Genomic DNA, 27,955 nt, shown 5'->3' on the forward strand with positions numbered 1-27,955 from the left:
AAATCTTTGTTTTCCTTGTTCCCTGGGCAAAAGAAGCAATCACTTATTGAAGTTTCAGTCTCTAACAAAAGCTTATTAAGTTAAATAAGAGTGGCAAATACTTTAATGAACACATATTCTACACTTATGTGAGTTACAGTGGAAAAGAGACTAGTAATTTTCCATTCATTATTGTGTAAAATAGCACCATTTATCTCTAATCAGAGGGTTTTAGAATCCAGTTTCTACAAACAAGATAAAAAGCACTGATTTACATTATAAGTGTTGTGCTACAGAATTACGTATTTAAGCTATATTGTACTATTGGCTGAACGCCTATAAGAAATTACAGCACTTCAATTGCAGGATGAAATATTATATTGAAAGGCTGCTACTATATTTCATATAAAATAACAGAATTATAACTGGAACGCTAACTTTTAAATACTATTAATGGCTAGCACTATATTATGTCAATAAATAGTGATTTGGTGCTCGTAAATTAATTTCCCAGGCTCTTGGTCAGATTACTCTTTTTAAAGGCAGTATGTAAAAAGTACTATATTTTACATTAGTCTGCACAAGATTAACTGTAATTCAAGAATCATTTCTCCTTTCATCAGAGAACATGAACTTTATGACAAGAACTTTGCCTGTGGATATGTGTATATAATGAATAAGTGAATAATTCTTAGCAGTTAATGACTCTTTATTGTGCTGGGATCCTCACTTACAAAACAGCCCCAAACTGTCAAGCGTTTGATATATAAGCTCTTACTAAATATTAGTTCTCTCAAATACTATATGCATCAAAGAGAACGAGTCCTTTACTGCCATGAGATAAAGTAAGGATCATCCTCCAGGCAGATTTTGAAGAAGAAATGCATGGATAAGAAGATAAGACAGGAAAAAGTGTTAACCAGATTCATGTTGATCAGTGGAGAGTGTTGAGAAGAGATTGTTCTGTAGACACCCAGACATCAGCTGCCTGCTGGTGTAGATGGAAATCAGTATAATGAACGTGGTAGGGGAATTTTGTTTAATAATAAGTCCTTAAATTATAATGTATTCCGGAAGAAATTATGCTTCAAAAATGAATAAGCAAATGATTATTTTTGCTTGAGCAATTTAAAGAAAGCCAGCTTCTGCTCCTAAGCTGGAAAATCCCATCTTCCGGCAGCGCAAGCTAGTAACAGTCTTGGACTTTCTTCAATAACACCTCAATAATAACAACAGCCTGTGGTGATTTAAGACCTAGATTTTCCAGGACCAATTTCCTTGTAAAGTATTTCAGTTTCATAGCCTGGAACAAAAGCCCAAGTTTTTGGAAAAGCACACAAAATACTGGGGGTTCTCCAAACAAGATAGGCCCCTTGCTTCTCAAGAGACCCCCTCACCCTCACCCTTTCATTCAAAGGGCCTTATGTTAAAATACAAACAAACATACGTTTCCAAATGGATATAACAGACTGTTCCAAGTAATTTGTATCAAATGTCTCTTCTGGGAATTTCAATGTCTTCTGCAAGACCTGGAAGTTGAAGATAAAGCAGTGGGCTTCTCCATCTTTGGCAGAAGCTGACAGCAGCTCCACTTCAACTGGATCTGCAGTTGCAAGGCAGCAGATTGTTAGGTCTTTTTCTCAGATCTTCGCCAGCACAGCCCTTTCAGACTCATGGAAACCCTTAGGAATATGTTTCTCCTTGAGATAAACAGATCCACAAGCTGGCTCCCATTTAAAGATGTCTGAGAAGGTGTTAGTAGTAACCTTAACACTTCTCTGAATCTTTTTTCCATCTTCTATTTTTCTCCAAGTGAATCAAGGCAAAGTAGTTTTAGAAGCTGCTTAGAATATCCAGAAAGACCTGTAATATCCTTACAGTGCAAGAATCTGTAAGATTTCTCTTAACCATCATGATTGCAAATAAAACTACATTTCATGCTTCTAGCCAGGTGGTTTTTGCCCTGGGAATCCATGAATGACCATCACGTTGGCTCTGCAAATTGTGGCTGTCTCAAGACCTGGAAGCTGCAAACAGGCTGAATCGCTAAACACATCCATTTTTAGTTATTAAAGAGACAAAAATACTCCAGGTACTTTTCAAACATAGAGACAGATCCTGTCTTTGACTTCCTGTTGTTGCTAATAAAATTCCATGCTATTTTGTTGGTGAGTGTCTCACTTCACAGGACCAGGTAGTATGGTGCTCAGAATAAATCCATATGACTGGAATTCTGTGTTCCCTGATATCCCCACAAGGCTTTTTTTTCAACTTCAATGTGTGTTATGGCATAAAAAGTGTTGCACGTGAACATGAAAACTTGAAAAATCTTTTTTTTTTTTTTTTTTTTTTGTTATTTTCCCCCAGTATATTAATGAAATAGAATGTCAAATTGTGACATTTAAATTTATTTTCTTAATGATTTGCTTCAGGTAATTCATTCATAAGCCATTTCTTTACCCTAGAGATTTTTGTGACACATCAGAGCCAATGTTGTGGTAAAGAGAATGGCAAGAAGCCGTATGTAGAGGGTATAGATTCTGAAATATTGGTACTGTGCATTCACAAAGCCTTTGGTGGGCTGCAGAATGATGGAGCTTCTAAATAAATCTTCTCTTCTTTGCCTAGGTAAGCAAACAGATGAAAAAACAAAACATACAGAACTAATAAATACTGTAGGAGCTCCCTGCTCTAATACCAACAAAAGACCACAGCAGGAACAAATGGTGAACCTCTTGCTTTTAATAACAAATGTTACATTCTATCCTCAGAAATGCTTGTAAAGCTTTCGGTAGATAAATATTTGTATCTGAATGGAAGAGTTTAGTTCCAAAATAGAACTGACTGCATGTTTAGCATTTATCTTTTTTCTACTTGCACTCTGCAGTTGAAGAATGGAAGTGTGCCCTTTGAAAGACTCAGAAAGCCTTTAAAACCAGATTGTGGCTGTTCTGAGTGAGCCTTCAGGGAGAGTAGGAGGGCACCTACAGTTTGAGTATCTTCAGGAGAGGGAGGAGATGACTGTTACATCTGGTTAACGGGTGAAAAGAAGCACTTTTTGGTAATGCTTCTCTTGGGGTGGTCTTGCAGGGTTTACTGCTTCAGTTTCTTCTTGGACCTACTCCTTCAAAGTTCAGAGGTGCAGGAGGGCAAGGGTTGCAACCTGCTCCTGGAGAATGATCTTGGCCAAGTATTACGTATTTTTCAGCAGACAAACACATTTCTACTATTGGATAAACAAGCCCCAGACTCAGAGTAGTGTTAAGGCCCCCATGAAAACAACCTGTTTCTATTTGCTCATTAGCCTACCTTCCTTTTGCACCCTCCTTTCTGTTCTTGTGAGGATGATTGCTGCAAGGAACAGAAAATACCCTTTAGAAAGGTAAAGGTAACTAGAAAAAAAAAAAAAGAACAAAAATTGCACCTCACTATGAGGTTAGGCTTGCACTGCAAGGCACTGCTGTTTTTTTGGCAAACACTAAATCAGAAGGAATTCTGAGCCACAGTTATTATTTTGGCTACTTTTCAGTACTGTATATCCTATAAAAAAAAAATGCTACAATAATTTAGAATTTCCTGTGCTTCACTTAGCCAGATAAATACTGGACACAAATGAAGAGCAATTTCTTGATCTGAAACCAGTGGAAATGTTTATCATTTGTAGTTGTAATGTTTCAGTGTAATGACAATACATCAAATGTTTTAGAAGATTAAATACATATTTTTAGTATCTGATGCTTTGTGCATGTGTCAGAGAAGCAACATACACTGCATTCCCAGGACATTTTTATTAGGAAATATTGGTTAAAATCAGCTGAGCAGAACATGGATAAACTTGTTGTACCTTCCAGAGTCATAAATGTTTTCTTGCTTCGCATTTCCATTCCAAAGAATACATTTCTGCAAAAGATCGTGATGTTTTTGTTTTTACTGAATGTAATTTCTCCCCAGAGAAATACTAACTAGCTTACCTATACGCTCAGTATTGCCCCAGATACAGATACATGTGTTACTGCGGATGAGAAATTACATACACGTATCAGAAGTGAAAAATGGACCTTCTACTAAGAGCAAATCTCTTTAATTTTGATGAGCATTGGATTCAGAATTTGTCGCTGCAGCTGAAACAGAAAACCTGTAAAACAGTCTCTTGGGCTTTTGGAAGAGAGACAGAAATAACCTTATCTTTGCACTGCCCCTGCTGGTCTTTTTAGCAGGAATCTCCCAAGAATGCTGAGCTAGAACATACTTCAACTAAATGACACCCTTAATCATCATGCTAGAATGTGAAAGATTTGGGAAGTGTAGCGATATTTTCATCAGGATGTTATTGTAGGAGATTCTTCTGGTAAGGAATTGTGAATTAATGCATTTTCCTTGCTCAGATGCTGAGGTTTCATTTCTTTGAGTACTGCCTTTAAAGGAGCCATTAAGAAAACAATAGGACCACTCATCTAAAATAAAATAATGTAATTAAAAAGTAAATCACCGCTGACACCAAAGTGTATTTAAAAGCAGCTGCAGTCAATAAGATGGTTGGATTTTAGTGCACAAAAATGAAAGGCATGCAGCCACATGGGACCAATAATGCTGGGTGATTTATCGTAGTGGAAAAGTGTAGAAGAAATCAGTAGAAACGTGGACGTGAAAGAAAGAAAAGAAGAAAGAAAAGAGAAACTATGAATGTTTAAGGCTTCTTGTAAGTTCCTGCAGAGCTGTAAGTTCCTGCAAGGAAGTAGTGATAAAGAGACCAGGGCTTGAGAAATGCTGATAAAATTAGGATTGTGCTCCTGATCAGCCAGGGAGAGGTACTCAGGAGCTGTTTGGAAATGCCCGTGTCTTGGAAGCACACAAAGAAATGTATGCATAACAGGTGTAACGAAAAAAACTCTTAATTACTTTAGCAGTCTGGTCACATAGTGTTAAATTCAGAGTCACCTGTCCATGCTTACAGTAAGTGGTGCCTTCCTTCAAAAACAGTGCTAATCTTTGTGTAGTTCAGTTATTTGAGAGCTAAACTGCTGTTAATTGTGAACAATTAGACCTGTGCTTGCAGATATTCCTGTCTGTTGTATAAAGCGGCTCTGCCTCAGAAAATGAAAAATTGGTAAGGTGTAATCATATTAGCAGCTAGGATCTCTTCAGATCTTTGAAATAGTCTGTGTGAGAAAAAGAGGTTTGTGTTCATCTATGAAATGATCAGATTGATTTGCAGACTGTGAAGCTGGTTGGTTAAAAGCATTGAACTTTGGCTCGGTAGTACTGGGTTTTGTTCTCAGAGCTTTCACACGTGCTTGCTTGACAGGAGACAAGTTTACAGGAAGAGATAATGCTCAAAATCTAAGGTAATTCTAAAGTTCAAACATTAAATGTGTTTAATTAATGAGCTAGCTGGTGGAGTGGGGGGTGGGAAGAAATGTGAAACAGCAGGAACGGTGCATAAGCAGAGAGTACTGGATCTGAGTTCCCAGGCTCTGAAGGTAATTGTAGCTTTTCCTGATAAGCAGAATGTATCTTACGGGACATTGGATTTCACTGTTTCTTGACTGTGTGATTTCCTTCTAGTGCATAATACCTTTTTTATTATTATTATTTCGTTTCATCTGTCTAGTTCATGTGAAATGTTATGACTTGTGTTGGGGTTTTGGCACAGCAGGTAGCTCCACACAAAGTCTGTTGGTGCGCAGAAAGCTTGGTTTGGACAATTGTCAAGATTGGATGGAGTGGCAAAAGGTCATTTGCTTTCAAACCAGGGGAGAAAAGGATGAGGCCAAAAAGGTAGTTCGAGAGAATGTCTTTTGAGGGGTGATTTTTTTTTTCCAAGCAAAGATTATAATGAAATAATTCCATTATAGGATGACATAGAGCAATCTGCTTCCTTTCTAGATAGTATTGGGGAAATTAAGTGTTCAAAATTCTCATATATCTCCCTTAGGTAAGTGCCCTCATTTAGAAATCCATTCAAGCAAGGTACAGAGTGGAAAGACACATTTGTCTGTCAGGTCAAGGTGAATGCCAGCTAAGGGCCTGGCTCTTAGCATGCCTTTTAGATATGTTTTGCATTGGTCTTGGTTTTGTGAAAGGTATGTTTTGAGCTGGAGGTTGTCCTTATCTTTACTTGGTTAATATAATATTAATGTTGTTAATGTATTTCACAGACAGCTTGATCATGCTTGCTGGGTTAATTAATGTCTTAACCACAAATTCAGATTGACGGTCCAATATGTAGATGGTGGTATGTATCTATGTAGTTACATTGAGCTTTCAAAAGGTGGGTTGTGAAGTCATTCGGTTTTGTAGAAAAAGCTTGGTGTCCCTACCTGTGCTTGTGGAATAACAGCTATCACTTCTTGAGACTTACAGATAACTGCAGCGGTGCTGTGGTTGACTTTGCCTTAGTTTCTGTGTCTGTATGATGGTGCAAATGACTTACAGGAGAGCTCTAGAACTTAATAATCAGTAAAAGCATTCTTAACCAATAATGAGGCAATGTACCATGAAAATACACAGTGCTATTAATTGGCTCATCAGACTTTATAGAGAATGCCACAGTAATTACATATTTTACAGTCTTCCTGTGGTTAGTCTGGAGCAACAACTTGGCAGTGCTGTTGTGTGTGACCACTTCCATCAGTCTGTTTCAGTGTGCAATTGCAGTGCCAGGAGAGGACAGGATGAAACCACACTGTGTGTGTTGTGTGCTTTTGCATCAGAAATCATTCATCCTGATGAGGCAAAGGACAAGGTATCTTTGAAGTTACTCCACTGAACAGAGTCTAAGCATTGGCTTCAAAATGAGGTGCACGGTATTAACCGTGCCTTGCTGCTCTGATTATTAACCCCTTTGGCTGCTTGCCCTGCAATAATGGAGCAGTTCTAATTTTTTTAGAGATTAGTAAAAAAGAAAATAATTTTACTTTAAGGGTTAGGAAACAGTTTTAGTAAGATAGTGTAACACCTGGAATTAGGACTTGAGTGGGGAGCAGTCTGGTCTGCTACTTTTGTACAAGTAAAGGAGAATAATGTTTGTGTTAGTGCTCCAGTGTAAGTCCCCCAGGATGTCTGCGAGGAGAGGGGACTTGAGGGAGAGAAAAGAAAGATGAAAAACAAATACCTGTATACATTATCCCTGACTTTAAAAAGTTGAGCAAAATTCTAATACTTTTAAATTCGGGTTGCAGAGGTACTAGAAAAGAGTTTGTTAGATGCATCAAGAAATCAAGAAATCCAAATTAGGTGATCTTAACAGTAATGTGAGTTTTACTACTATAATGCGAAGCATGCTTTTTTGGCTCTAAACATGTCATTGAGTATTCAAAACACTTGTTTCATGGCATAATAATGCATTGTGTCATTTCATGGTAACATGACTAACAACAGCTAAAATTTAAACCTAACTTCAAGATCTAACTTCAAGATAATCCCATGCATAGGTTAGTGTATGTATCATTTCAAAACGACCATAGGAAGTAGCAAGGGACACACGTCGCAATAAGCATGGCTAGCAGCACACTTAGGTACCGAGCTTTAAGGTGTGTCCTTGCCAGTTAAGGCTCTTTTACAGCTAAAAAGAAAATACATTTATCCTGACCTCAACCGCAGCGATTGCCTCTAACTCTTCTTATTTTTAGAATGCATATTGTGGTGAGTGAGTACAGTGCAATATGGTGAATGCCTTTTTAGAGGGTAAACTTCTGTTTATATTACTTAATTTTGAATTATTCTGATCATAAAGCAAGTATATGAACACTTCCGCAATTTCATGTCCTAGGGATATTTCAGAGTACTTAAGAGGCTTTCATTAAGACAGACATATTTTTGCGTGTCTGGCTTATTACACAGACAACTTTACCCAGTTATCTGTGATTGATTGCTGTAGGATGACACACAGCATTGTGGCTACAGGGTTTAATTCTTGCCTCTCCGTTCTGTCTGCTGTTCCGAGGAAGCAACTAGAAAGCAAACCAGCATGTTCTGCAGGGCAATGGCAAGCTCTTCCCTGGCGTGCTTATGACACCAATTGCAGATGTCACTCTAATAGCAGCTCATACTGCTTTAAAAGCTGTAAGTCTTACATAATTCCTCTTCTAATATTAATTCTGTGCAATGACACATGTGAACTACAGCTATATTAACCGATCCAAAGATACCTGAAGCAACATGAATACTTTCCAAGCATCTAGTAGCGTGGGCACCAACTGGGGAGGTAACCTTCATCTGACCTCCTGCACTGTTCTGAGGGAACAGTTAGGGCTTAATAGCTTACAAATACAACAACAACAAGAAAAACCCACCATTAACAAACATAGTAGCATTGCCCAACTCCAACTGCTAGAGATGGAGAGGCAGAGCAGGGAGCCAAGGCTACCTAGTGCAAGCCCCTGAAGTTTCTAAGAAAAGGTAAGGAAACTTTCCTGGGTTATTTCAAGTTCCTGGATTTGTCTCCACATAACTCAGAATCATAGACTGCTTTGGGCTGGAAGGGACCTTAATGCCCATCCAGTCCCAAACCCCTGTTGTGGGCAGAGCCCCCTCCCAGCAGCCCAGAGCCCCATCCAACCTGGCCTTGAGCACCTCCAGGGATGAGGCACCCACAGCTTCTCTGGGCAGCCTGTGCCAGGGCCTCACCACTCTCTGCCTAAACAAGGCCCCTCTGAATGTATAAAAATCCGTACTGGGACAAAGGACAGGAGGATTATTTGGCCGAGAAAAACAAAAGCAATCCACTCCCCTAAAAGATAATCCTGCCCTCAGGAAAAATAGCACCGTCTGTCTCCATCTTGATCTAGCTGTCCTAACTTAAAGGAGTGCAGAAGCAAAATGATGCAAAATTAAAGGATGCGGAAAGGATCAGGGTTATCTGGCTGGAGCTGCTGTCCGTGGAGGACTACGTGAGTCACGGAGGGCAGGCTGTTTGCTGTTCAAAGGGAGGTGAGGTGCAAGGAAGTGGGGTGGGAAAGGCATCCCCTGGCCAGAAAAACAGCAACACCTCCACTCCAGCAGGAAAGCTCTAACATTCCTCTTACAATCCTGCTCCTGTAAGTCTGGTTGGATGGCTTCGTCCAAAAGCTGAAAGAAGTGTGTTTTGGCCATTAAATTTGGAGACAGGTTAATGTCAAAGCATAAACTGTGAGACTACCCAGTGCCAGAGAAATGGTCCAGGGGAGCAGAAACCTGTTTGGCACAGCAGGGGCTGAGCGGCAGGGGGGTGGGAGAGATGTGAAGCTGCTTTCTCTAAAAGAAATCTTCTTTTACAGGTTATAGAAAACATAACTCACAATAGGCTCCTTAATATGATTAAAGGCTACATTTTCTTTTTTATTTTTTTTTTTGAGGTGGTGGCAGGGGCAAGGAATGGTAAACAGTGTCTTAGACATGGCATTCTTAATCGAGGGAAAGTAAGCTGCTGGACAGCAGTTAAAACACATTTAAAATATTTATATTGTACATTCTGAATGAAAAGAAAAAAAAAAAGAGATTGGTTTGTGAAAAGTGCTAGCAAGGGTCAGGAAAGCTCACCTCCAGGGCTAACTTTCTGGTCCTGTTTAAAATCACTTGCTCTTATCTGAATAATTATTTCTGTTACATTTTTACATTCAAGCTATGACTTTTGACTAATGCCTGAGAGAAGCAACAGGATGAATAATTGTCATACCTGGAGTCTTGCTGTCAGTATTTACCAGCATTGTTCGCAGTCCCTGTTCTCTGGGCTGTTTCTCAGAGCAGACACAGTCTTCTCCTGAGGTTTCCTGCTGATATTTAAGCAAGTGAAACTCACTTATTCCTGGCATGCCCAAGAACCTGTCTCCATACTTTCATCCATGCCTGCTTTGAAACTATTTGAAGGAATCTGAGCAAAAAACGCTGTAGTTACCTGAATGTGAATCTGGTGAGTGAATGTAATCCTTTAAAACACTTCTATCTGTGTCTCCTGTGAAGGCAGTTTCAGCTGTACTGCGTGCAGGCTGCCATTCAGTTGCATACATCTGCTTTATTGTATGTAGAATGCCTCAGTGTGATGGACTGCTCCTTGGCGTGTTTTATTCCCCTCATTTCTTTTCCAGTGCGTTCGCCATTTCCAGATCGTGTGTGAGTTTAAGATAACAGTAGCTTTATAGCACTTACATATAGTTTTAAGGGGTGGTTTAATCTAAAGTATCGATCAAAGTGGGAAAGATGAGACAGAAGGAGGACAAATGGATTATTTATTAGATCAACCTGTTAAGCACAGGGTGGGAATTACCGTGCTTATGGGCAGCTTCAAAACCTAATTTAATTCCCTACTTTAAAAAGTTGCCATTCCTAAGTGTAGTAGAAAGGTCTTCCCTTGCTTTTGGCAAAGGTAATTTAGGATCCCAAAATCTTCTGGTAGTCCTAACGACAGCAGAGTATTCTACGTGAGTGAAGAAAAATGTGCAGTACAAATCAACTCACAACCAAGAAGTGGCTCACGAGGGAGACCCTTTCCCTACAAAATCTGCTCAGCCGCAGCAAATGAGGGTTCCAGTCCTTAGCACATACTTAGGGCTCATTAAGACATGCTGCTAAGCTTTCTACTGTGGAAAAATGAATTATTGCTTTATTAGGACACCCTAAATTATGTAACCACACCTTAATGGAAACAAAATAGAGCATATGAGTTTCACCATTAGCGACAGTTCTGTTGGTAATTTCAACCTACATTCCCCTCCTGAAAGAACCACAGAATTGAAGGAAAACCGTGTGGGACAGGTAATGCAGAAGATTTGTTAGTGCAGAGTGAATCAGGGCTTTGGGGATACGTACTCAGGGTAACAATGAACAAACTGCTTTTTGCATTCCATCTTAGTAATTTTTAACAAAATCGGGAATTTTAATTCCCATAATTCCTCTTTAAAAGCTTTTTTTAAAAGTGCATTGTCACCTAGCTTCTGTATAATCACAGTACTGAAATTATAGCTCTAACATATTACCATAATTTCTGAAAAATACAGAGAATACCTATGTTTTAGGGAAAATGTCAGCCTGATTATCTGTCAGACAGGTTTTTCCCTGTAGAAGTAGGTGCAAAATTGCTAAGTAGCCAATTCAGGAAAGCTTTCCTTGCATCACAGCAATTCAGCAGGGACTATCTGAAGCACTGGTTTACTTGTGTTCCTGAAACTGGACCCGTTTGGATAGAAATGGATATTTCTAGAGGGAAAACTCAAATCTGTATGTACCATGATCAAATACTGAATCCAATTCAGTCGTATTTATTATATATCTTAAATTATGTGATGTTTTCTCAGCTCCACTGGCTGCTGGAGGATTCACAAAATCTCTGTTATATAAACAGAGTATTCAGAGAAAAATGAGCAAACACAGTCCTGGTATAATTCCACTGCCTGAAATGGATTTTTGCTGTTGTTTAAAGTAACCCCAAGTCTGTGCTAATGGGTTTAAGTATAATCTGCCCGAATGTAAGTATATCATACAATTACACAGAATTTAGTTACCATCAAATGGTAGCGGTGAGTCTTTTTCCTTAGTTATATTTCATTTTGTTTTTTCTTCTTTCAGATACAGTAATTTGTGACTAAAAGCTCAACCTTTCTGTGGAATCACAGAATCGTAGGTTTGGGTGGGAAGGGACCCATTTAAAGATCATCCAGTTCCACCTCCCCTGCCATGGGCAGGGACTCCTCCCACTAGACCTGGTTATCCAAAAACCAAATTCTGCAGGTTCTTTCATCAAAACACTTCTGCCTGTTAAGAAGAGCAGCATCTAAGCACTGAGGCTTAGGCAACTACAGCAGCCTCCTTGGCTGCACCTACAGGAAAATAGAGGTGTTGCATGATGCATTAGCAGCTCATGATAAGAGCCTCATAAGCATGGTTATGCAGTGACCATGCTAACAGCTATGGGAAACTTCCGACACACTCAACATAAGCAAGAAATGCTTGGAAACCTGGGTAGACTCAAACCAAGCTGACTGCTTATATGATGAATAAAACATGCCCATTCAGAGTGCATTACAGGAGATCGCATTCACAGTTACTATAAAGCAAATGCGCCTGTTAAGTATATTTACATGAAGATGAACTCCAGAGCAAATAAATCTGTATGTGGATGCTTTTATCCCAGAAATATTTATCACCACAGAACAGACAACTACTTCCTTTCTCAAAAAAAAGTTTTTACAAGTTCCAATTGTGTGCCTGCAGCAGTGTCCCCTTTTTATTCAAATACAGCTGTAAAACAAGGAGACAAGATGTATATGGATCTTATCAACCAGGAGAAAATATGCCGTATTTCTGTTATTATCCATGGAAGTCCATAATATGTTGAGCTATCTGTTTTGTGTTAGCTTATGCTTCAAAGACAAGATGCTGGTTTATTCTTTTCTCAACCTAGATAGAAAGTGTGTATTTGTATTAGGGTGAAATAGTACTTTGATTCCCCACAGGAAACATGCTGTGCAGTATAGTTTTTCCTTCTCACCTTATCTCTTTCTCTTTCATTACAAATTATTTTTTGAGAGAAAGGATGATCACGCAGTTGAGATGCTATCTTAAAACTCAGATATGTTGGTTTATTTCCAGAAGGCATTCAATTCATCATCTCTGAATTGAGGATAATGTTGCTATTTCTTCTTTCTTGTGAAAATAAGTCCACTGTAGATAGAGAGGCACTGAGATATTATGAAGATGGGTATTGTGGAAAGAATTAAATGTTCTCTCTTCTAAAACAATCAAATGAATGCCAAGCAGTGGCAATGTGAAATGAGTGAAATTAAGCTCTGGCTCAAAACAGGTGTTTTTTCATTCTCACAGTTCATTGAATCAGACTCTGATTTTGATGTCAGATAGTACACCATCATTTGTTTAGCTGAGCTGAATCCAATCATTATTATGAAGTGATAAGTGGTCTGCACAGTAACGTTTTATAATGTTATTCAGCACATATAAGATAAAAATAGTAATAAAAATTACTCAAAAAATAACTTACGGTACAGAGAATCGACTAATCACATCACTTAAGCAGCAGGAGCACATGAGAGAGTACGCATGGTTTTCCAAATCCTGCTAATCTCTGTTATTCCAATGGTATTCAGATGATGTTTAAAATTTTCCTGAAAGCTTTCATTACATTTTAATGGATGTTGTTGTTTAAACAAGTTGCTTTTATTCCCTTGGTTTGGGAAGACCTCTTATCAAACACTTAGGCTGCTTTTTTGAGCTACGTCCATCCCACTTGCTGTTCTTGAAGATGAATTCTTCAAGATTTCACGCACAGCTAACAACCCAGCTTGTCAGTGGTTTCATACCATGGGGTTCTATCTGGAGCCCTTTAATGACTTTATTATTCATGCCTCTTCAGTTGGACGTTGCAGGAACAAATGGATATAAAGTAAACGATTAATTTTTACCAACTTCAGAAGATCGGTAAGGTGTCTGTGTTAGAATGATGCTACCAACTTTTCAAAATTGCACTCTTAGGGCTTTCTGGAGGACAGTACTTTCATAGGGAACAACTATTGAGCCAATCAATTACCCACCCAAGCTCAAAGCACTAAAATAGAAAGAGGATTTGGAGGGAAGGGTAACTCTTAGCTATTTCTGCATGCTTTCACAGAGGCTGCAATCCAAAACCCATTGAAGTCATTTTGGAGACTACTTTGTCTCCACTGGACTTCTAAGCAAGCTGTAAGCATGTAGAGAAGGGTCTGATACACCTGGAAAATGAAATTACATAACTGAAATAGTAACTGGAATTGAAGACGAGGCTCCAGGGGGCTCTACAGAGACTTTATGCGATCTTTTGTAAGTCGTTATGCCTAACTGCACTTCTGAAAGGGATTTACCAGGAAGGTTCCCAAGAGGTAATACTAGCTTAATTACTAAATCGTGACTTCCTACTCAGAGGAGCGGCAGAGATGCTGAATCGACAGCAGCACATGCTCACAGCAAGCAGAGACGTGGAAGCTGCTGCAAGCAAGCTGGTGGGGAGCCAGGCTCAGCAAATACTCACGTATCTGCTTCGTGATATGTACGCAAGAAGGAAAGCCTTTTAAATGGGAAGGGGAAAGAGAGTAGCAACTTTTCTCCTTTCTGTCTCTAACAACTGACAGGTAGTCCCAGATTCACTCCTTGACAACTTCCACATGCATAGAAGCGTACCTTGGGCTTGACAGTTTTCTTCTTCCTTGTTACTGTTGGAAGAGATGTGTATAAGGCTTTACCAGAATAATTTTCAGGAGAACCACACAAAAGTGTTCCTTCCTTTAACTTGTTCTGACATTCGTTGTTACATTTTGATACTCCATCATTTGCAGATGATCTGGTTTTCTGTTTGAAAATCTAACAGTTTGATTACTTGGGAATCATAGCTTCCCAGCCAAATACATAAATGGTGACAACTTGGAACATACAACAGTGAAACATCCTAGTACTTTTGCCATGTTTTGACATAAATTTGAGTGTTTGTTTACTTCAAAAATCAAAGCAAAACTTTGGGAGTACGAGGAGGAGAGAAACATGGCTACAGACATAATACAGGAAGCCCTTAGAAAACGTTAACTAAAATTCATAAAAATTTAAATTGTTTGGTGTTTATGCCTCTTCTCTGAAGTCTGTACATTTGGGTTATAGGAGGCAGTTGGGTTGTATCAACTAGGTACATATTATTAATTTGTGTTTCACTTCAAGCATTTTGTATCCTCTCAGTTCATACCATCTGCCGATAAATTATAACTAAAGAGATTGACCAGAAAATCCAACCACTGTGTCTTTTCTGTAGCTCGCTCTCTACCTATAGACTGCTCACAATGCTGTGAAACTTGTGCAGCCCATAGCATCTGTTTGCCTGGCCTGTTTTAAGCTTATCAAATTCTCTTCAAAAAGAGGCCAGCTGGAGGCAGAAGAAGGTCCCCCCTTTCCTGGAGGTGCTGCCCTCAGAAAAGCCACCAAGCTGCTGGGGAGCAACTTCCAGTGAGGACACCCTGGACAGAGCTGTGTACAAACCATCTCCTGGGATTTTGGTCTGCTAGCTTTCCTGTTCTGATTTTTTTTTTTTTTCTGTTTTGAAAAGGTTTGCTTTCTAGTTCTGCTGAACCAAATCTGACTTTTTTGAAAGCCTTCTGCTTGTTTTTAGTGCGTCTCTGCAAAAGAAACAGGCATATGCACATGAAAGCCATGGCCACCTCAAAACCTGTTGCAGTCTATCACAGCCTATCATCAGTGTCTTACTCTTTTAAGTATAAATTACCCTGAGCATTCAAGCTAAATATACAGTAGAGACAAAATGCAATATTACATTATCTTCCTGATATAAATGCCTTGCTCCAGGAAAACTCCTTAATTGTGAAATATCTGCTCAGATCTATGTGTGTGTATGTCTATCAGTGCATGTAAGAGTAAACCTACACTGGCATTGGTAACAGGGTAGCTGTTAAATTAAAAACAAATAAAAAATTAGATATAATACAAATCTACATCATAGAGACAACTGTGTAATTAGAAAATCAATCTGGAATAACAATGATTTAATTCAAGTCACAGCTAATCCTGTGTAATTTTTAAGGAACTCTAGGTACTAGAAACATGTGTTTTGTTTCCAGGACCACCAGAATACTGGATCCTGCATCATTTATTTTTTGTTGCTGTTCAGAAAGTGGCCATTAATTCATCTCCTGCATCTGAATTTTCATCTCCCTCAAAAATTAGGGGCTGTCTGAATGTACATGCTCTACTCCCTATTTCCTTCCCTCTGTGCATACCACTAAACTATTAATCAGCCCCTCTTGGTACGCGTTTGTAATTTGAATAGCAGATGTTAAAGTGTTTTCAGACACGAGTGATTTGGATGTTACTGACATGATTATTGTCTTCTATTAGATAAGCAGTATATAATTTTAATAAACATAAACATTTGTACTCATAACAGACTTTCCTTGGGATGTACGATGTGCAGTTAATTATTCTGAATGCAGATGACTTCTCAAGGAAAGTAAATGAAAATATGCCTCTCTGGAAAGTCTTAAGGTGTTGAAACAAGGAAAATTGAAAGCTGTGTCAAATTCTATTGACAGAGAAAGATGAGTAATGCACAAAGACAGGCCTTTAACCCCATTTGTTTAATCAGTTTTCTTCTAAATTACTTTGGGGGGAAATCTGCTGCTTCCATTACGAAGGCACGGAGGCAAGAATAGGTTTGCCAGAGATGAACTGGGCCGTTCTGCATCTCTCCTGCACAGCACGTATTGCTGTTGGGGACGGGGCTGTGCTGGGAGCTCAGCCTGCTGCTGCTCCCCTGGGGCTCGCCCCTCTGAACCCCTGCTTGCACAGCGCTGCTGTGGGCGGGCTGCTGCTGGTCAGAGTGAAATTCTCTCTTTTCCAACTAGATGAAAAAAGCTTTTTGTACTTTCTTGCATTTATAGAGTCAGACTTTCAGCTAGCTTAGCTCGGTGCATGTAATGTAGAGTAGACTTCATCCAAGCATCCTTATTTAGGAAAAGGAGTTTTATAATGGGGCTTATCCATCCACTGAGACCAGGGAGGGGTCGTGTCCCATATGTATTCCTGAGACTGAAAACCTTGTGTGTTACAGAGAGGGCCCATCAACACTGCAATAACTTTGCTTTGGTAAAACAGGGGAAGTCAGAAAATACTGAGAGAGGTGGAAACAACCAGTGAAAATTGTTTTCTTTAAACAGAGGAGTACATGGATGGATTAGAGCTAGCCTGGGGTATCAGAACTATTGCTATTGGGCAGGAAATGGCACAATTATCACTAAATTGAAAGACCAGCTCTGTTGGAAGTGCCAATTACTTGTAATGTATGAGGTAGGTTTCTTAGTCTAATTGGGAAATGTTTTTAAAAGACGATGGAAATCATGTGAGCAAAGTGTGAACTTTGTGTTGCTCTAGGCGAATTACCAGGATGGATTCCTGGGAGAGATAGGGAAGATGCTTCTAAAAAATGTGTGATGGAAGTCTTCTGGGCATCAGAGCCTCATTAATGGTATCCTGCCTTTGTCCTGGGTTTATTGTATCAATATTAAGTTTAAAACTGCTGGTGCAGAAATTGCTACAGACTTTAGGACATAATCTTTCTCCAATGCTTTGCCACACTATGGCAAAGAGGTAGGTGTTGTATTTCACCCTGTAATTTTTGCATGAGTAAGCAGAGAGCAAATAGCACATGCTATCAACAGTTTTACTTGTAGGAGGTTGCAGTGCATTCACCATGGAGTCTTCAGATATGGGGGTATTAAATACTGCAGCATACATTCTTCAAGGTATATTAGCTTGCCTACAGTGGTAGCTTCTTACTGGGAAGACATGCAAAAATACCACAGTGTGTGAACTGCTGTTGGTGTTTTAAGCTGACTTCTGCTCCTGCAGAAAGGAAAGAGGCTGTGCCCAAGGTCTGCCTAATTTTGCGTGCTGCTCCTATGACTTGCTTTCATGAAGGCTCCTCAGTGAACCCAAGCAGCTGAGGACATGAGATGCCCAGATAACAAAAAGGACAAAGCATATATCTCATAACCAGAATTTGGAGGCACAGTTTGTTCTAGGGTCTCTTTTTGCTGTAAATCATATTGCTTTCATTGTAAATTTGTCCCAATCACTTTATTCTTTTGTCTCTTTTCACAGAGCGATGAGGTTTTAACAGTCATCAAGGCAAAAGCACAGTGGCCTGCCTGGCAACCTCTGAATGTGTAAGTAAGTTGGGAATAATATGGCTCAGTACCCTTGTGTTCAGTGTTGGCTAACAGACTGCTTTAAACTCAGTGTCTCACCCAGTCCTTTGCTCTTGTAAAGAAACAATCTAAAAATATTTTCATAGAATCATAGAATATCCTGAGTTGGAAGGGACCCTTAAGGATCATCAAGTCCAACTCTTGACACCGCACAGGTCTACCCAAAAGTTCAGACCATGTGACTAAGCGCACAGTCCAATCTCTTTTTAAATTCAGTCAGGCTCGGTGCAGTGACCACTTCCCTGGGGAGCCTGTTCCAGTGTGCAACCACTCTCTCTGTGAAGAACTTCCTCCTATGATTCTATCTAAGGATTTTGAAATATATTTTCATCTTTTTTTTTTTCCTTTGGTTTTGCAAACAACTGCTTTCCTCTCTAGGATCACATCATGTTTTACATGCATTGGTTCACTAACTGGTACTGCAGCAGAAGGATCATCCCATGGAGTTTGTGCCTTCATTGGAAAGTAATGTTTATTTATGCAAAGCTTGCTCAAATTGATATTGTACCATTCTACACACAGTATTTTTTAGTGTCCTGTTAACACACTGTGCCAATACAGTAAATAACGCGAAGATATAATGGGTTTTCTGTCCGAGGAAATCCCCAATCCACCAACAAAACCTCTTAAAGGATAATTCTTTAAAATTAATTTAAAATTCTTTAAAATTCTGAAACGCTCTATGATAGCATTGTCATCCTAATGGTAGTACAACCGTACATATTATATCATGTCAGACAGCTAAGGAGCTTCCCAGGATCCTAACTGTGGGCTCCCTGGCACTTATCAGAAAAGAGGATAAAGCTCTTCTGTCAGGAAATCCCTGAGCTTATTGGTTGGTCTCTGGGGGGAATGGGGTGTGGGTTCTTGCATACCTTATTTGTGCTGGGGCCAATGCTCATACTAATTATCCAGGCCCAAATGATAGAGGCTTACAAGATATGACTAAAGATGAGAACTCAATATAAGGGGTACCCTCATTAGATGAGAGTCAAATTAAGTCCACGGAGAAGCAGGGTAATTACTCTACTGCAAGACTTTTAGGACTAGGTAGTCCTGTTTCCTCTGTAAAGAACAGCAGAGAAGCAGTTAGACAAATATTGTGTCTGCTTTTGTTGTCTGTACTTCAGAAAGTAGGTGAAAATTTGGAGGTTAGTCAGAAAAAAACTACCAGAAGAGAGCAGTTTTTAGAAAACATTCCCTACCATAAGAGGCTTAGAAACTCCTAAGCAGCTTAGGACTTGAGCTATTCGGTTTATTAAAAAAAAAAAAAAAAAAAAAAAAGTTAGGAGGTGATCACAGCTTATGTAGTGAAAAGATTTCTGGTATCCGATGGTTTATTAATCTAGCAAAGAAAAGCTGTGATATTCTCTCATAGCATGGAAGCGAAGGTAATCTGTGACAAGGAAATTCTCACTGAAGGTATGGGTAAGGCCAGTGTGACCAACCTCTGGAGCAACTTACCTGCACATGAGACAGATTTTCAGTCACTTGAATATGCTTTAACTGTGAGACATAGTTGTAGGCTTTGCACAGGAACTGTGGGCTAGGCTGTTTTTGGCTGGTGTTACACAGTTGGTCAATCAAATTGACAGTAATAGGATTCCTTATTTATGGAGTAATTCTCCTGAAATTTTAGTATTTTCTTTTTAAAGGATATGCAGATAATGAACCCCAAGGGACTTGGTACTATTTGCCATGTTTCTAGGCATATTCTTTTACAAACATGCATGTAAATGCTTTTGCAGCATCCTCCAGATGTTCTTCCAGTCACTTCTTACATTTTCTATTTGCTAATTCTTACCTTTTAGTAACATCAAAAGGAATAAATCTTGGCATTTGTGCTTTCAGATGTCGCACAAGCGTTCCCTTAACAAATATTACTTCACGTTACAGATACTGTTTTTTGTTTTTATTTTTTTTCTCATATTTTGCCATGATGTTCTTCTTTTCTATTCCATTTAAAAATAGCATCTAAGCAGCAAAGGAAGACAAATTTTTCAACTGCCATTAACTTCTAGTGTTAATTTCCCTTTATGGATCGTCCTTCTTGGAATTTAGATTAGAGCTGTGCAAGTATTGGATAATGACTGCTCAGGAGAAGCATTTGGTCTATTACTATGCATAACACAGCCATCTTACTAATCAACAATTGACTAAAAGTCATGAATAACCTTCTTTTGCATAATCATGAGTTATATTGCTGATACATAATATAGTGCGGTACTGGTGTCAAAGAGGTGCTACAACGTGTCATAATAAGCAAAACCTAAAAACCTTTCTGAATGTGTTTTACAACAATTACAAAATGTATAATACTATTGAGCCAATTCACAGAAGTTTGAAGTACCAAAAGTTGGCAAATTCAGCCTGCTCACATTGAGTTTTCCTCCTGATTCAGTATGCCCCTGGGGCTGTCAGCTCCCCTCCTTTCTTTCCAAAACAGCAAGGGAGACAGAGCCTGTAGCAACTGCTCGTTCTTACCCAGATCGGGAGCAGTTGGTGAGCCCTTCTGCTTCCACTCCAGTCACCTGTAAAATTGTGTGCGAGGGGTGTCTTGGCCAGGCACCTCTCACGGATGCATCGTGGAGTTAAACAGTTTTTCTTCTCCTCTCTCAGTGCTGGTCAATGAGGCTACAGCTCCTCAGGGCCAGTGGTACCTCATTAAGTAATGTTTCAAGCTCTCATTAGACTGAGGCCAAGAAGTGTCTAAGTCTGCCTCTAAACCTGACAGTCATGCTGAAAGCCTTCGGTTCTTGACACCAGAGTTAAGAAGGGAAATATAACCAGGAGCTTTTCTTCTGCTTAGGAGGAAGGAAATAGACTTCTGTGTGTGGATCGAGGGGGTACAGACTGCCTCCCCAGGGAGAGGTCTTTAGTTTCAGACAAGAGTTTGGATAGAAGAAATTACACCAGGTGCTGAGAAAAGTTGCCAGCACTAAGCAGGGAAGGCTACAATGATACTGAGTAATTTTCTCAAATGCTCTCTGTTAATTACTGTTAAGGCTGATACATTTTGACATCCTGTCATCCCTCAGTAAGACAGCATGCTATGCAAACTACATCCCACTATAAGCTTACTGCACTGTCTCTTATCATTCCCCTCCTCGGTTCCTATATGTATTTGTTCTTTATCACACTTTTTTATTTGTTTTGCTTCTTGTCATTCATCTTTATTACTCTCCATCCAGTTTCTTACCCGCACACCAACATGCAAAAAACTCTCTTAAGTTGATGCATGCAGAAGACAATTTTGCTTAGTCTTTGTGAGCTAGTGTTAAGGCTGCCTGATGGAGAGAGCAATGCCAGGAGTATAAGGAGTGCCATACCAAGCAATAAACCAGCTTTCTGTTGCATGTGTTTGTATTATCAAGTTGTGTGTCTGAAACTCTGGCTTTAAAGTACTTGCAGGGAATGCAGTCTTCCTTGAGTGTAATGGTATCAGTATACAATATGCTGTCAAATGGAAGTAGATTTTCTTATCTTACTTGTATAAACAAGAGCACAGCTCACTGCCGCCTTTCTCTCAGCTGTGTTTCAGGCAGAATCAAATTTTACTTTCATACTCAGATTCAAATCATTGGCCTTTGGCAAAGTGAAAGATAAAATACAGCAAATGCAGATGGTACAACTGGTCTCCAAATCTGCATATCTGGCAACTGCAAAATAAGCAAGCCATGACAGCAGCATTTGATGATACAGAGCACAAGACTTCCAAAGATAGCATGCATCACACTCCACAGTAGCTAATGCCCTTAAAATTCTTGCCTGGAGTTTCCTTGCAGGCAAGGAAGCATTCCTAATACAAACATGGATCAGACATGGGATGGACATTATTTTCCAGCATGTTATATATTCCGTTACTAAATGCTCAGTACCGTATAAATTATTAAATACTGCTTTAGATACTCCGTCTTTCCAAGTATTTTTATGTGTTAATTCTGGCTGCTCCTGATCCATGAAAAGGCACTATTGACTTGAAAAAATGTAAAATAACTATTGATTGAAAAAAAAGGGCTTTAGCTTTCTGTCCAAAAACCTTGCAGACTAAAAAAATGACAAGAAAACCTCACTTCCCTGAACAAATGAGCTGCCTTATTTCCATTTCTTTCCTGCCCCTTTCAGTCTTGGAGCCCCCATTAGGAGAAAGAATGTGTCGGGAGAGAGGTCTCCATTGGTATACTTCTGAGTATTTTTACAAACATCACATGTTTTCAAATTAATTTTTCTAGTTTATTTAATTATTTTAGGTTTAATAGATCAACCTGTAAACAAAATATTTCAATGCAAAAATTCAAGATATGAGATTAGTTTATATTATAAGGTTAGGCTTTCCAGAAATACTCATCAATGTTACTTTTCGTGCTCCTGTCTTATTTTTTACTTCTATGCAAAAGGAACACTTTTTTCTAAACGTTTTACCTCCTCTGTCCATTGTTAGTTATATTGAAGTGATAAATATTTTTCTTGATTATGATTTGGAACTATCTAAAGTCTAAAAAAATTGTCTCCTCTTTCCTTATGTCTCTCCTGTTTCCATTTCAGCTCTCTGTAATGTTTGAGTGAGTGGTCACGGTCCTGTGGTTTTCTTCTTCCTCCTGACTGTTTGCAGACCTTACCCTATTTCTTTTCCATTTAAGCAGCTCTTCCCCATTTATTTGGAGATTACCTGAAAACACTTCAGTAAGCATTTGAAAGTGAAGCTAGGCAGAAAAGGAGGCCTATTCCTTTACAAGGCAGATGGATAGAATAATTTAGTCCAAACAATTTATAAGTTAGAATCCTTTTCATCCTCTACAAATTATCCCATTAATCCCCTTCCATTCCAAGTTTTACGTATCCTTGGTATCTTTCCTCTGACCATGAAGAGGTTACGGCTGTGCTTCCTTGCTTGCAGAGAGAAACATAAGAAAGTAAGACAGGATACACCCAGCTGTATTTTTCAGCATCGAGACAGATAAAATGGCTAAGCTGGGCAATAAAGCAAACTCTTCCAGAAATCAATCAAATAGCGTCCTATAGAAAGGTGATGGGAAATGCTAAAAGGGCTCTGAGCCAATATATGTTTGGGTTGATGGGCAACACTCTGGAGAAAACGATGCAGACACATTCTTTTACATATTCTTCCCTTTGTTCTATGTGAAACTTCTTTCAATTTTTACTTTCTCCCAGAATTCTTCTGCCACAATTTGAGTAAAAAAAATAAATGTTTGGAAACATGGAAAACAGTCATCACTATTTTGATCCTGCAGTGAATTTGCAGTACATTTTGAGTCCTCGTCACAGAATTCCTTGGGAATTCAATGCCTCCTCTCCGTTCCCCTCCTCCCCTCCTTTTTTATCCTCCTCTCTTCTTTTCACTGTAACCTATTGTTTTTGTGCCCCCAAAACTGTTCCTCAAGGTACCCTCAATATTTAGGTCAATGGATGATTACTTATATGCTGTTAAATGGAGAACCACTTAAGTCAGATGTGGAACTCTTTACTGTCTTCTGAAGTGTAATGAAATAACTCTCTCTTCATATTACTCTTCCTTGTTGAAGATCTCAATTTGTTGTGTCTGATATCCTACTCTTTACAACTCACACACCCTTAATGTTGTCTCGTCTCGCTGATAAATATCCTTGTGTAAAACTAAAGATAACAGCCCAAAGCTGTGTATACAGTTGCATACTTTTAAGACAGCTTCAGCAGTGAAAGCAGCTTTAATAACAATTTGTGACAACATTACTGTTACCAGTATTATCTAATCAGGTCCATCAGATGGCAGAGAGCTGAAAGACTCCAGCCTTGTAAATGTTGCATGTCGCTGAGCCTCTCTTTTGACTTCTCACACACTGCAAGTTTTGCATGGTTCACAGAGAGAGGCTAATTTACAAAAGGACGTTGGAAAGCATTTGAGCAACCATTTGCTGTAAACACCTAATTCCCAAAATTTCAGCTTTCATCTTCAACTGAAGGTTTCTGAAGTGTTTACATACCTAAGTAGCTATTAGTGACATTACTAAACGCATAAAAATCCAGCCAACTTTCAGTGTTCCCAGAGCTGACTACATTTTCGCAAGGGTGAGGGGACCTCTGATAGGCAACAGATGGCAACCAACCCAAATTAACTTCCATAATTCAGTTGTTCCCCTGCCTATTTTATCAGCAAGGGCCTGATCTGACAGAAATCTTCAAGCATACTATTTGTTAGCCACACATCCATATGGCCATTGAAATGAAGACTATTCCTCATTATAGGGAAGATTCTCTTGCTACATGGAAGGTCTACGTTTAATTCTCTGCTCCTCCTGATGAGATCTGAATGGCAACGCCTGTCTCCTAATGTAAAAGTCAAAGCAACCTACACAGTGAGAGCCCCTTACCATCACAAACCATATTCTTTTTGCTCAACATTACATGGACTATAAAAGTATTTATTAGCCAGAGAAAGAAAGCAATCACTAGGATTTGCCCCTCAAAAAAAGAAAGGGGGATGCAGACGAGTCTCTGAGAAAGAGATTCATGTTGAAAATGTTTGGTAAAGAGTGAGTGAACCAGCTTCGTAAGATGGGGCAGGGTATGTGTGGAATAAGTACAGCTCAGTGGCATGTTCCCATTAATAGAAATCGCTCTGTCTTTATTTTGTGGCAGTTATGCAAATGACGATAGCTTTTTCTTTTCCCTGGCTGCCTTGGAAGAGAAACTGTTCCTGGCCAACAACAATATGTTGTTCCATTTTCTTTTTTTTTTTTTTTTTTTTTTAAACACACCTTCACAGTACTTAAAATAGAATGAGTAAATTCAGTAGATTTTGGAAAAGAAAACGCTTACATTGGTTTCCTTTTTTACTGAATTCAACTTAGGAAAAAATGTTTATATTCACCCAAAAATGCATTTTAAAATAAATGATAGTGCAAATGGTTTGCTTAGCTCTAGTTCAAACTGATTTTCCATTACTTGTTTCATTTCTCTGGGATGGAAATAGGTAAATTAAGTAAATTTACATTCTATTAATAATAAATGCAGTATGAAGATTTGAAATAGGCAAGTGTTTTCCTATCAAATAAATACATTATTTGAGGAATATTTTTTAAGATTTTTTTAAAAATATTTCAGAAGTACCTTTTTAAAATAACTTATGTAACTGTTTATGCCTATGTGTCTGGAGAACATGAGAAATGAATTTGCCTATCCATGTATGTGAATTATCTATTTTGTTCTGAACTGTATATTTAGATAAAATGTAAGTATTCCCATTCCATTACTTAAAGATAGCATTTTGCCCTTGATAACTTCTATATTAAAATATTTATAGGCCGTATTTAAAATCATTACCTTGTTGTGCTACCTGCTTTGGGAGTAACTTTTTTTTTGGAGAATTTAATGTGGAGACAGTTGGAGGAAGAAGAAATGGATGTCCAGGCATCTTACTGTAGAGAAAAGAAATAATTCTGTTTTCTCCCTGCTTGCTTGGTACCTCTGATTTTGGTAAAACCAAACTAGTGTCAACATCCTTATTCTCCCTTATCATATTTTAATTTGACATGGCTCACAGCAGTCAGTTGTAACAAACATTTGGATCAAAACCGTGCAGCGCTTTACGCCAGCCACGTCCCTTTGGTGGCATTTCAGGTCGGGGGCTGCGCAGAAGTCGTGTGGTGGTGGCACGGCTGGCTGGGGCCGTGCTGCCCTGCGCTGAGCAGCCTGAAGCAGAAGGGCGGTGGAAGCAGAATGGTTAGGGCCAGTCAGCCCCTGGCAAGAGCACAGAGACCCTGGCACAGAACAAAAGCGTCTCGTGCACACCTGCGTGCTACAGCTGCACCTGTAGGACGTGGCCTTCCTGCAGGAATGCTTCACTTCTCTTAGGAAATGCTTCACTTTCTACAGGGACAAAAGGTAAGTGACTGACGTAGACAGAGATGGTTTGTTTAAGCACCGAGGAAATCCGCACAACCTAAATCTGTCCAATTCAGCAGTACTGTTATGAAATTAAAGCACCTGTGTGCACGGCCTGTATCCTGGGGATGCTCTGCCACACAGGTGGTGTGCTGCGTGCCTCAGTGCCTTGCTGCCACCACCTGTCTTGGCGTGAATGTGCCTGTTCACCAAACCCAGCCAGAAATCCTCTCCTCCTGTTCTCCTCTGGAGCCAGACAATTTGCTGTGCCTACCTCAGAATCCCAATGTCAGTGTCAAATGCTGTTCTCTACTAAATTGCTGTTAATCAGCATTGAGAGAGGGAGATTCAAATCAATGCACCTTTCAGCTCTGATAACAGAGAGGCTTTAGATAAAAAATAATGAAATGCCCAGAGCCCTACAGACTAAAGAGCTGACAACGATGTCTGTAAATTAATTTGGTAAATTAGTCTTTCTGGAACATCTTATTAAGGGTTGGTAGAATTATTCACAAGTAGCACACTAAACTCCTCATGCTAAAATTCATTGAAAAGTATCTATTAATTTTCTTTAATCAACTTCGATAGAGAAGATGCAGTTTTGAATTTTGCAGCTATTCCAGTTCCTGTTCAATTAGAAGATTCCTTATGAAATGAAACTATAACTTTAGTCTTTTTGAAATAGTATCAAGTTATTTCAGGGTTTGCCTGAACATAGGAAAATAGCACACTCAATCACTTTGTTGTCTGAGTGAATTTGGCCAACGGTTTCATTTTTTAGCGAGTGTAAAATACGGGAAACGTTATGTATCAGTTAGAGTTCACCTTGCATGATACTTAATACAATACCTTATTTTCTGTTGGTTTAATTTCACTGTACATTAAGTATTCGGATTGAAATTTCCATGCCAAGCTAGAGGAAAGTACAGTGTTTTACTTACATCTAAAATGTTATAATAGTTATTTAACTACAAAGGTCTTGTATTGCCATGTTTCGGAAAAATGACTTGATAATCAATGACTTGAAAAACTCATTTACATCTGACCAAGTTTAATGAATGTGTAAAGATCTCAGTATTCCCCTGGTCACTTGTTACTGTGTGGTAGCTCATTATTTCTTCTGAAACTAAGCGTATTTGAGATGTCATAGAAAGCATAAGTGGATGAACAAAAGTTTTAGGAAAGATGAAGTGGAAGCTGGAAAAAGAATGTGAGAACAAATTCAGAATGCAGAGCTCACACTGATGGGGGAAACATTTTCAGTTCAAGAAATTCTGGAATGCAGAACAATTCACAATAGTAAAAGTGAGACATTTTGGTGAAACTGCAAGAAGTGGAAGAAGGCAGCATATATGAACCAGCATTTGCACACTTTATCCTGGCCAATATTACTCTTGCAAAAAGACTTCAGTTTATATATCACAGACTGGTGTAGATGATGAAACACTTATTCTTTAGTCATTCTACAATGTGACATTTTTCTTCCATTAATTATGAGTGGGAAAAAAAAAATCCTGAAGTGAAAAAAATCCTAAAACTAGTCATAGAACTGTTCTGAATCCAACCTATTTCCTTAGAAGCAAGCTTCTTCAAATTAAAAGCTTTAATAGGAAATATAATAAAGGCAGAAAGATTCCATTTCTGAGATGGAAAATAAATTATCTACAGAATAAATGAAAACATGTCAATTAATTTATTTTTTTTTTTTAGTTTTAAGTATTCAATTTATTCATTGAGATCTCTTTGTCATAATCCTGTATGGAAGAATGCTTTCTAGCAAAGTATTTGTTAGCGGAGATGATGAAAATGCTCTATCTTAAATCTCAAGTTTCATGCTGAACTGCTCACATGGGAACAGGAGTGCTATTATAATAATCAATATTTCTCATTTTAGACTTAAAAAAAATCCAGTTAATTATAATAATTATAATAAAACAATAAATTCCTGCAGAGCTTGTTAGGGATGCTATCATACCTACTACTGAGTAAGTAGTACTTAGATAAAGTACTACTATAAAGAGATAAAGCCATAAAATATATATATATATATATATATAAATAATTAAAACACCATATTCTGGTAACTCTGTGCTTTTTAGGTGTAATTGTTCCCTAGCATGGATGTACTATTTGCACCCAATAGTTAAATATTTTAAGTAGTTTGATGGCATGCATCCTGCGAATAGCATGTGATGCAAAGATTTTTGTTACTTCTCCCCCTCCTCCAAACTCAATGTTCTGTAAAGTGTGTATTTTGATTTTTTCCTGGCTACTTTTTATTTCTATAGTGCCACTACAACATGTGTGTCTTTACTTTTTATTTCTAAAGATCTAGACTTTTTCCACAAATCCCGATCTCTCATTATCTT

General features: G+C 38.7%; 1 protein-coding gene across 6 annotated transcripts in view; it reads left to right on the top strand.

The window, feature by feature from the left end:
- SPON1 (spondin 1) overlaps nt 1–27,955 on the top strand; it is a 427,336-nt gene that overhangs the window by 381,405 nt on the left and 17,976 nt on the right. For all 6 annotated transcript variants that reach the window (XM_072039262.1, XM_072039264.1, XM_072039263.1 and 3 more), the window contains one exon: nt 17,599–17,663. In XM_072039262.1, the coding sequence (XP_071895363.1) occupies nt 17,599–17,663 (65 nt within the window). The remainder of the gene's footprint in view (nt 1–17,598; nt 17,664–27,955) is intronic.

The sequence above is a fragment of the Anas platyrhynchos genome, chromosome 5 (assembly GCF_047663525.1).
Source record: "Anas platyrhynchos isolate ZD024472 breed Pekin duck chromosome 5, IASCAAS_PekinDuck_T2T, whole genome shotgun sequence".
NCBI classification, from domain to species: Eukaryota; Metazoa; Chordata; class Aves; order Anseriformes; family Anatidae; genus Anas; species Anas platyrhynchos.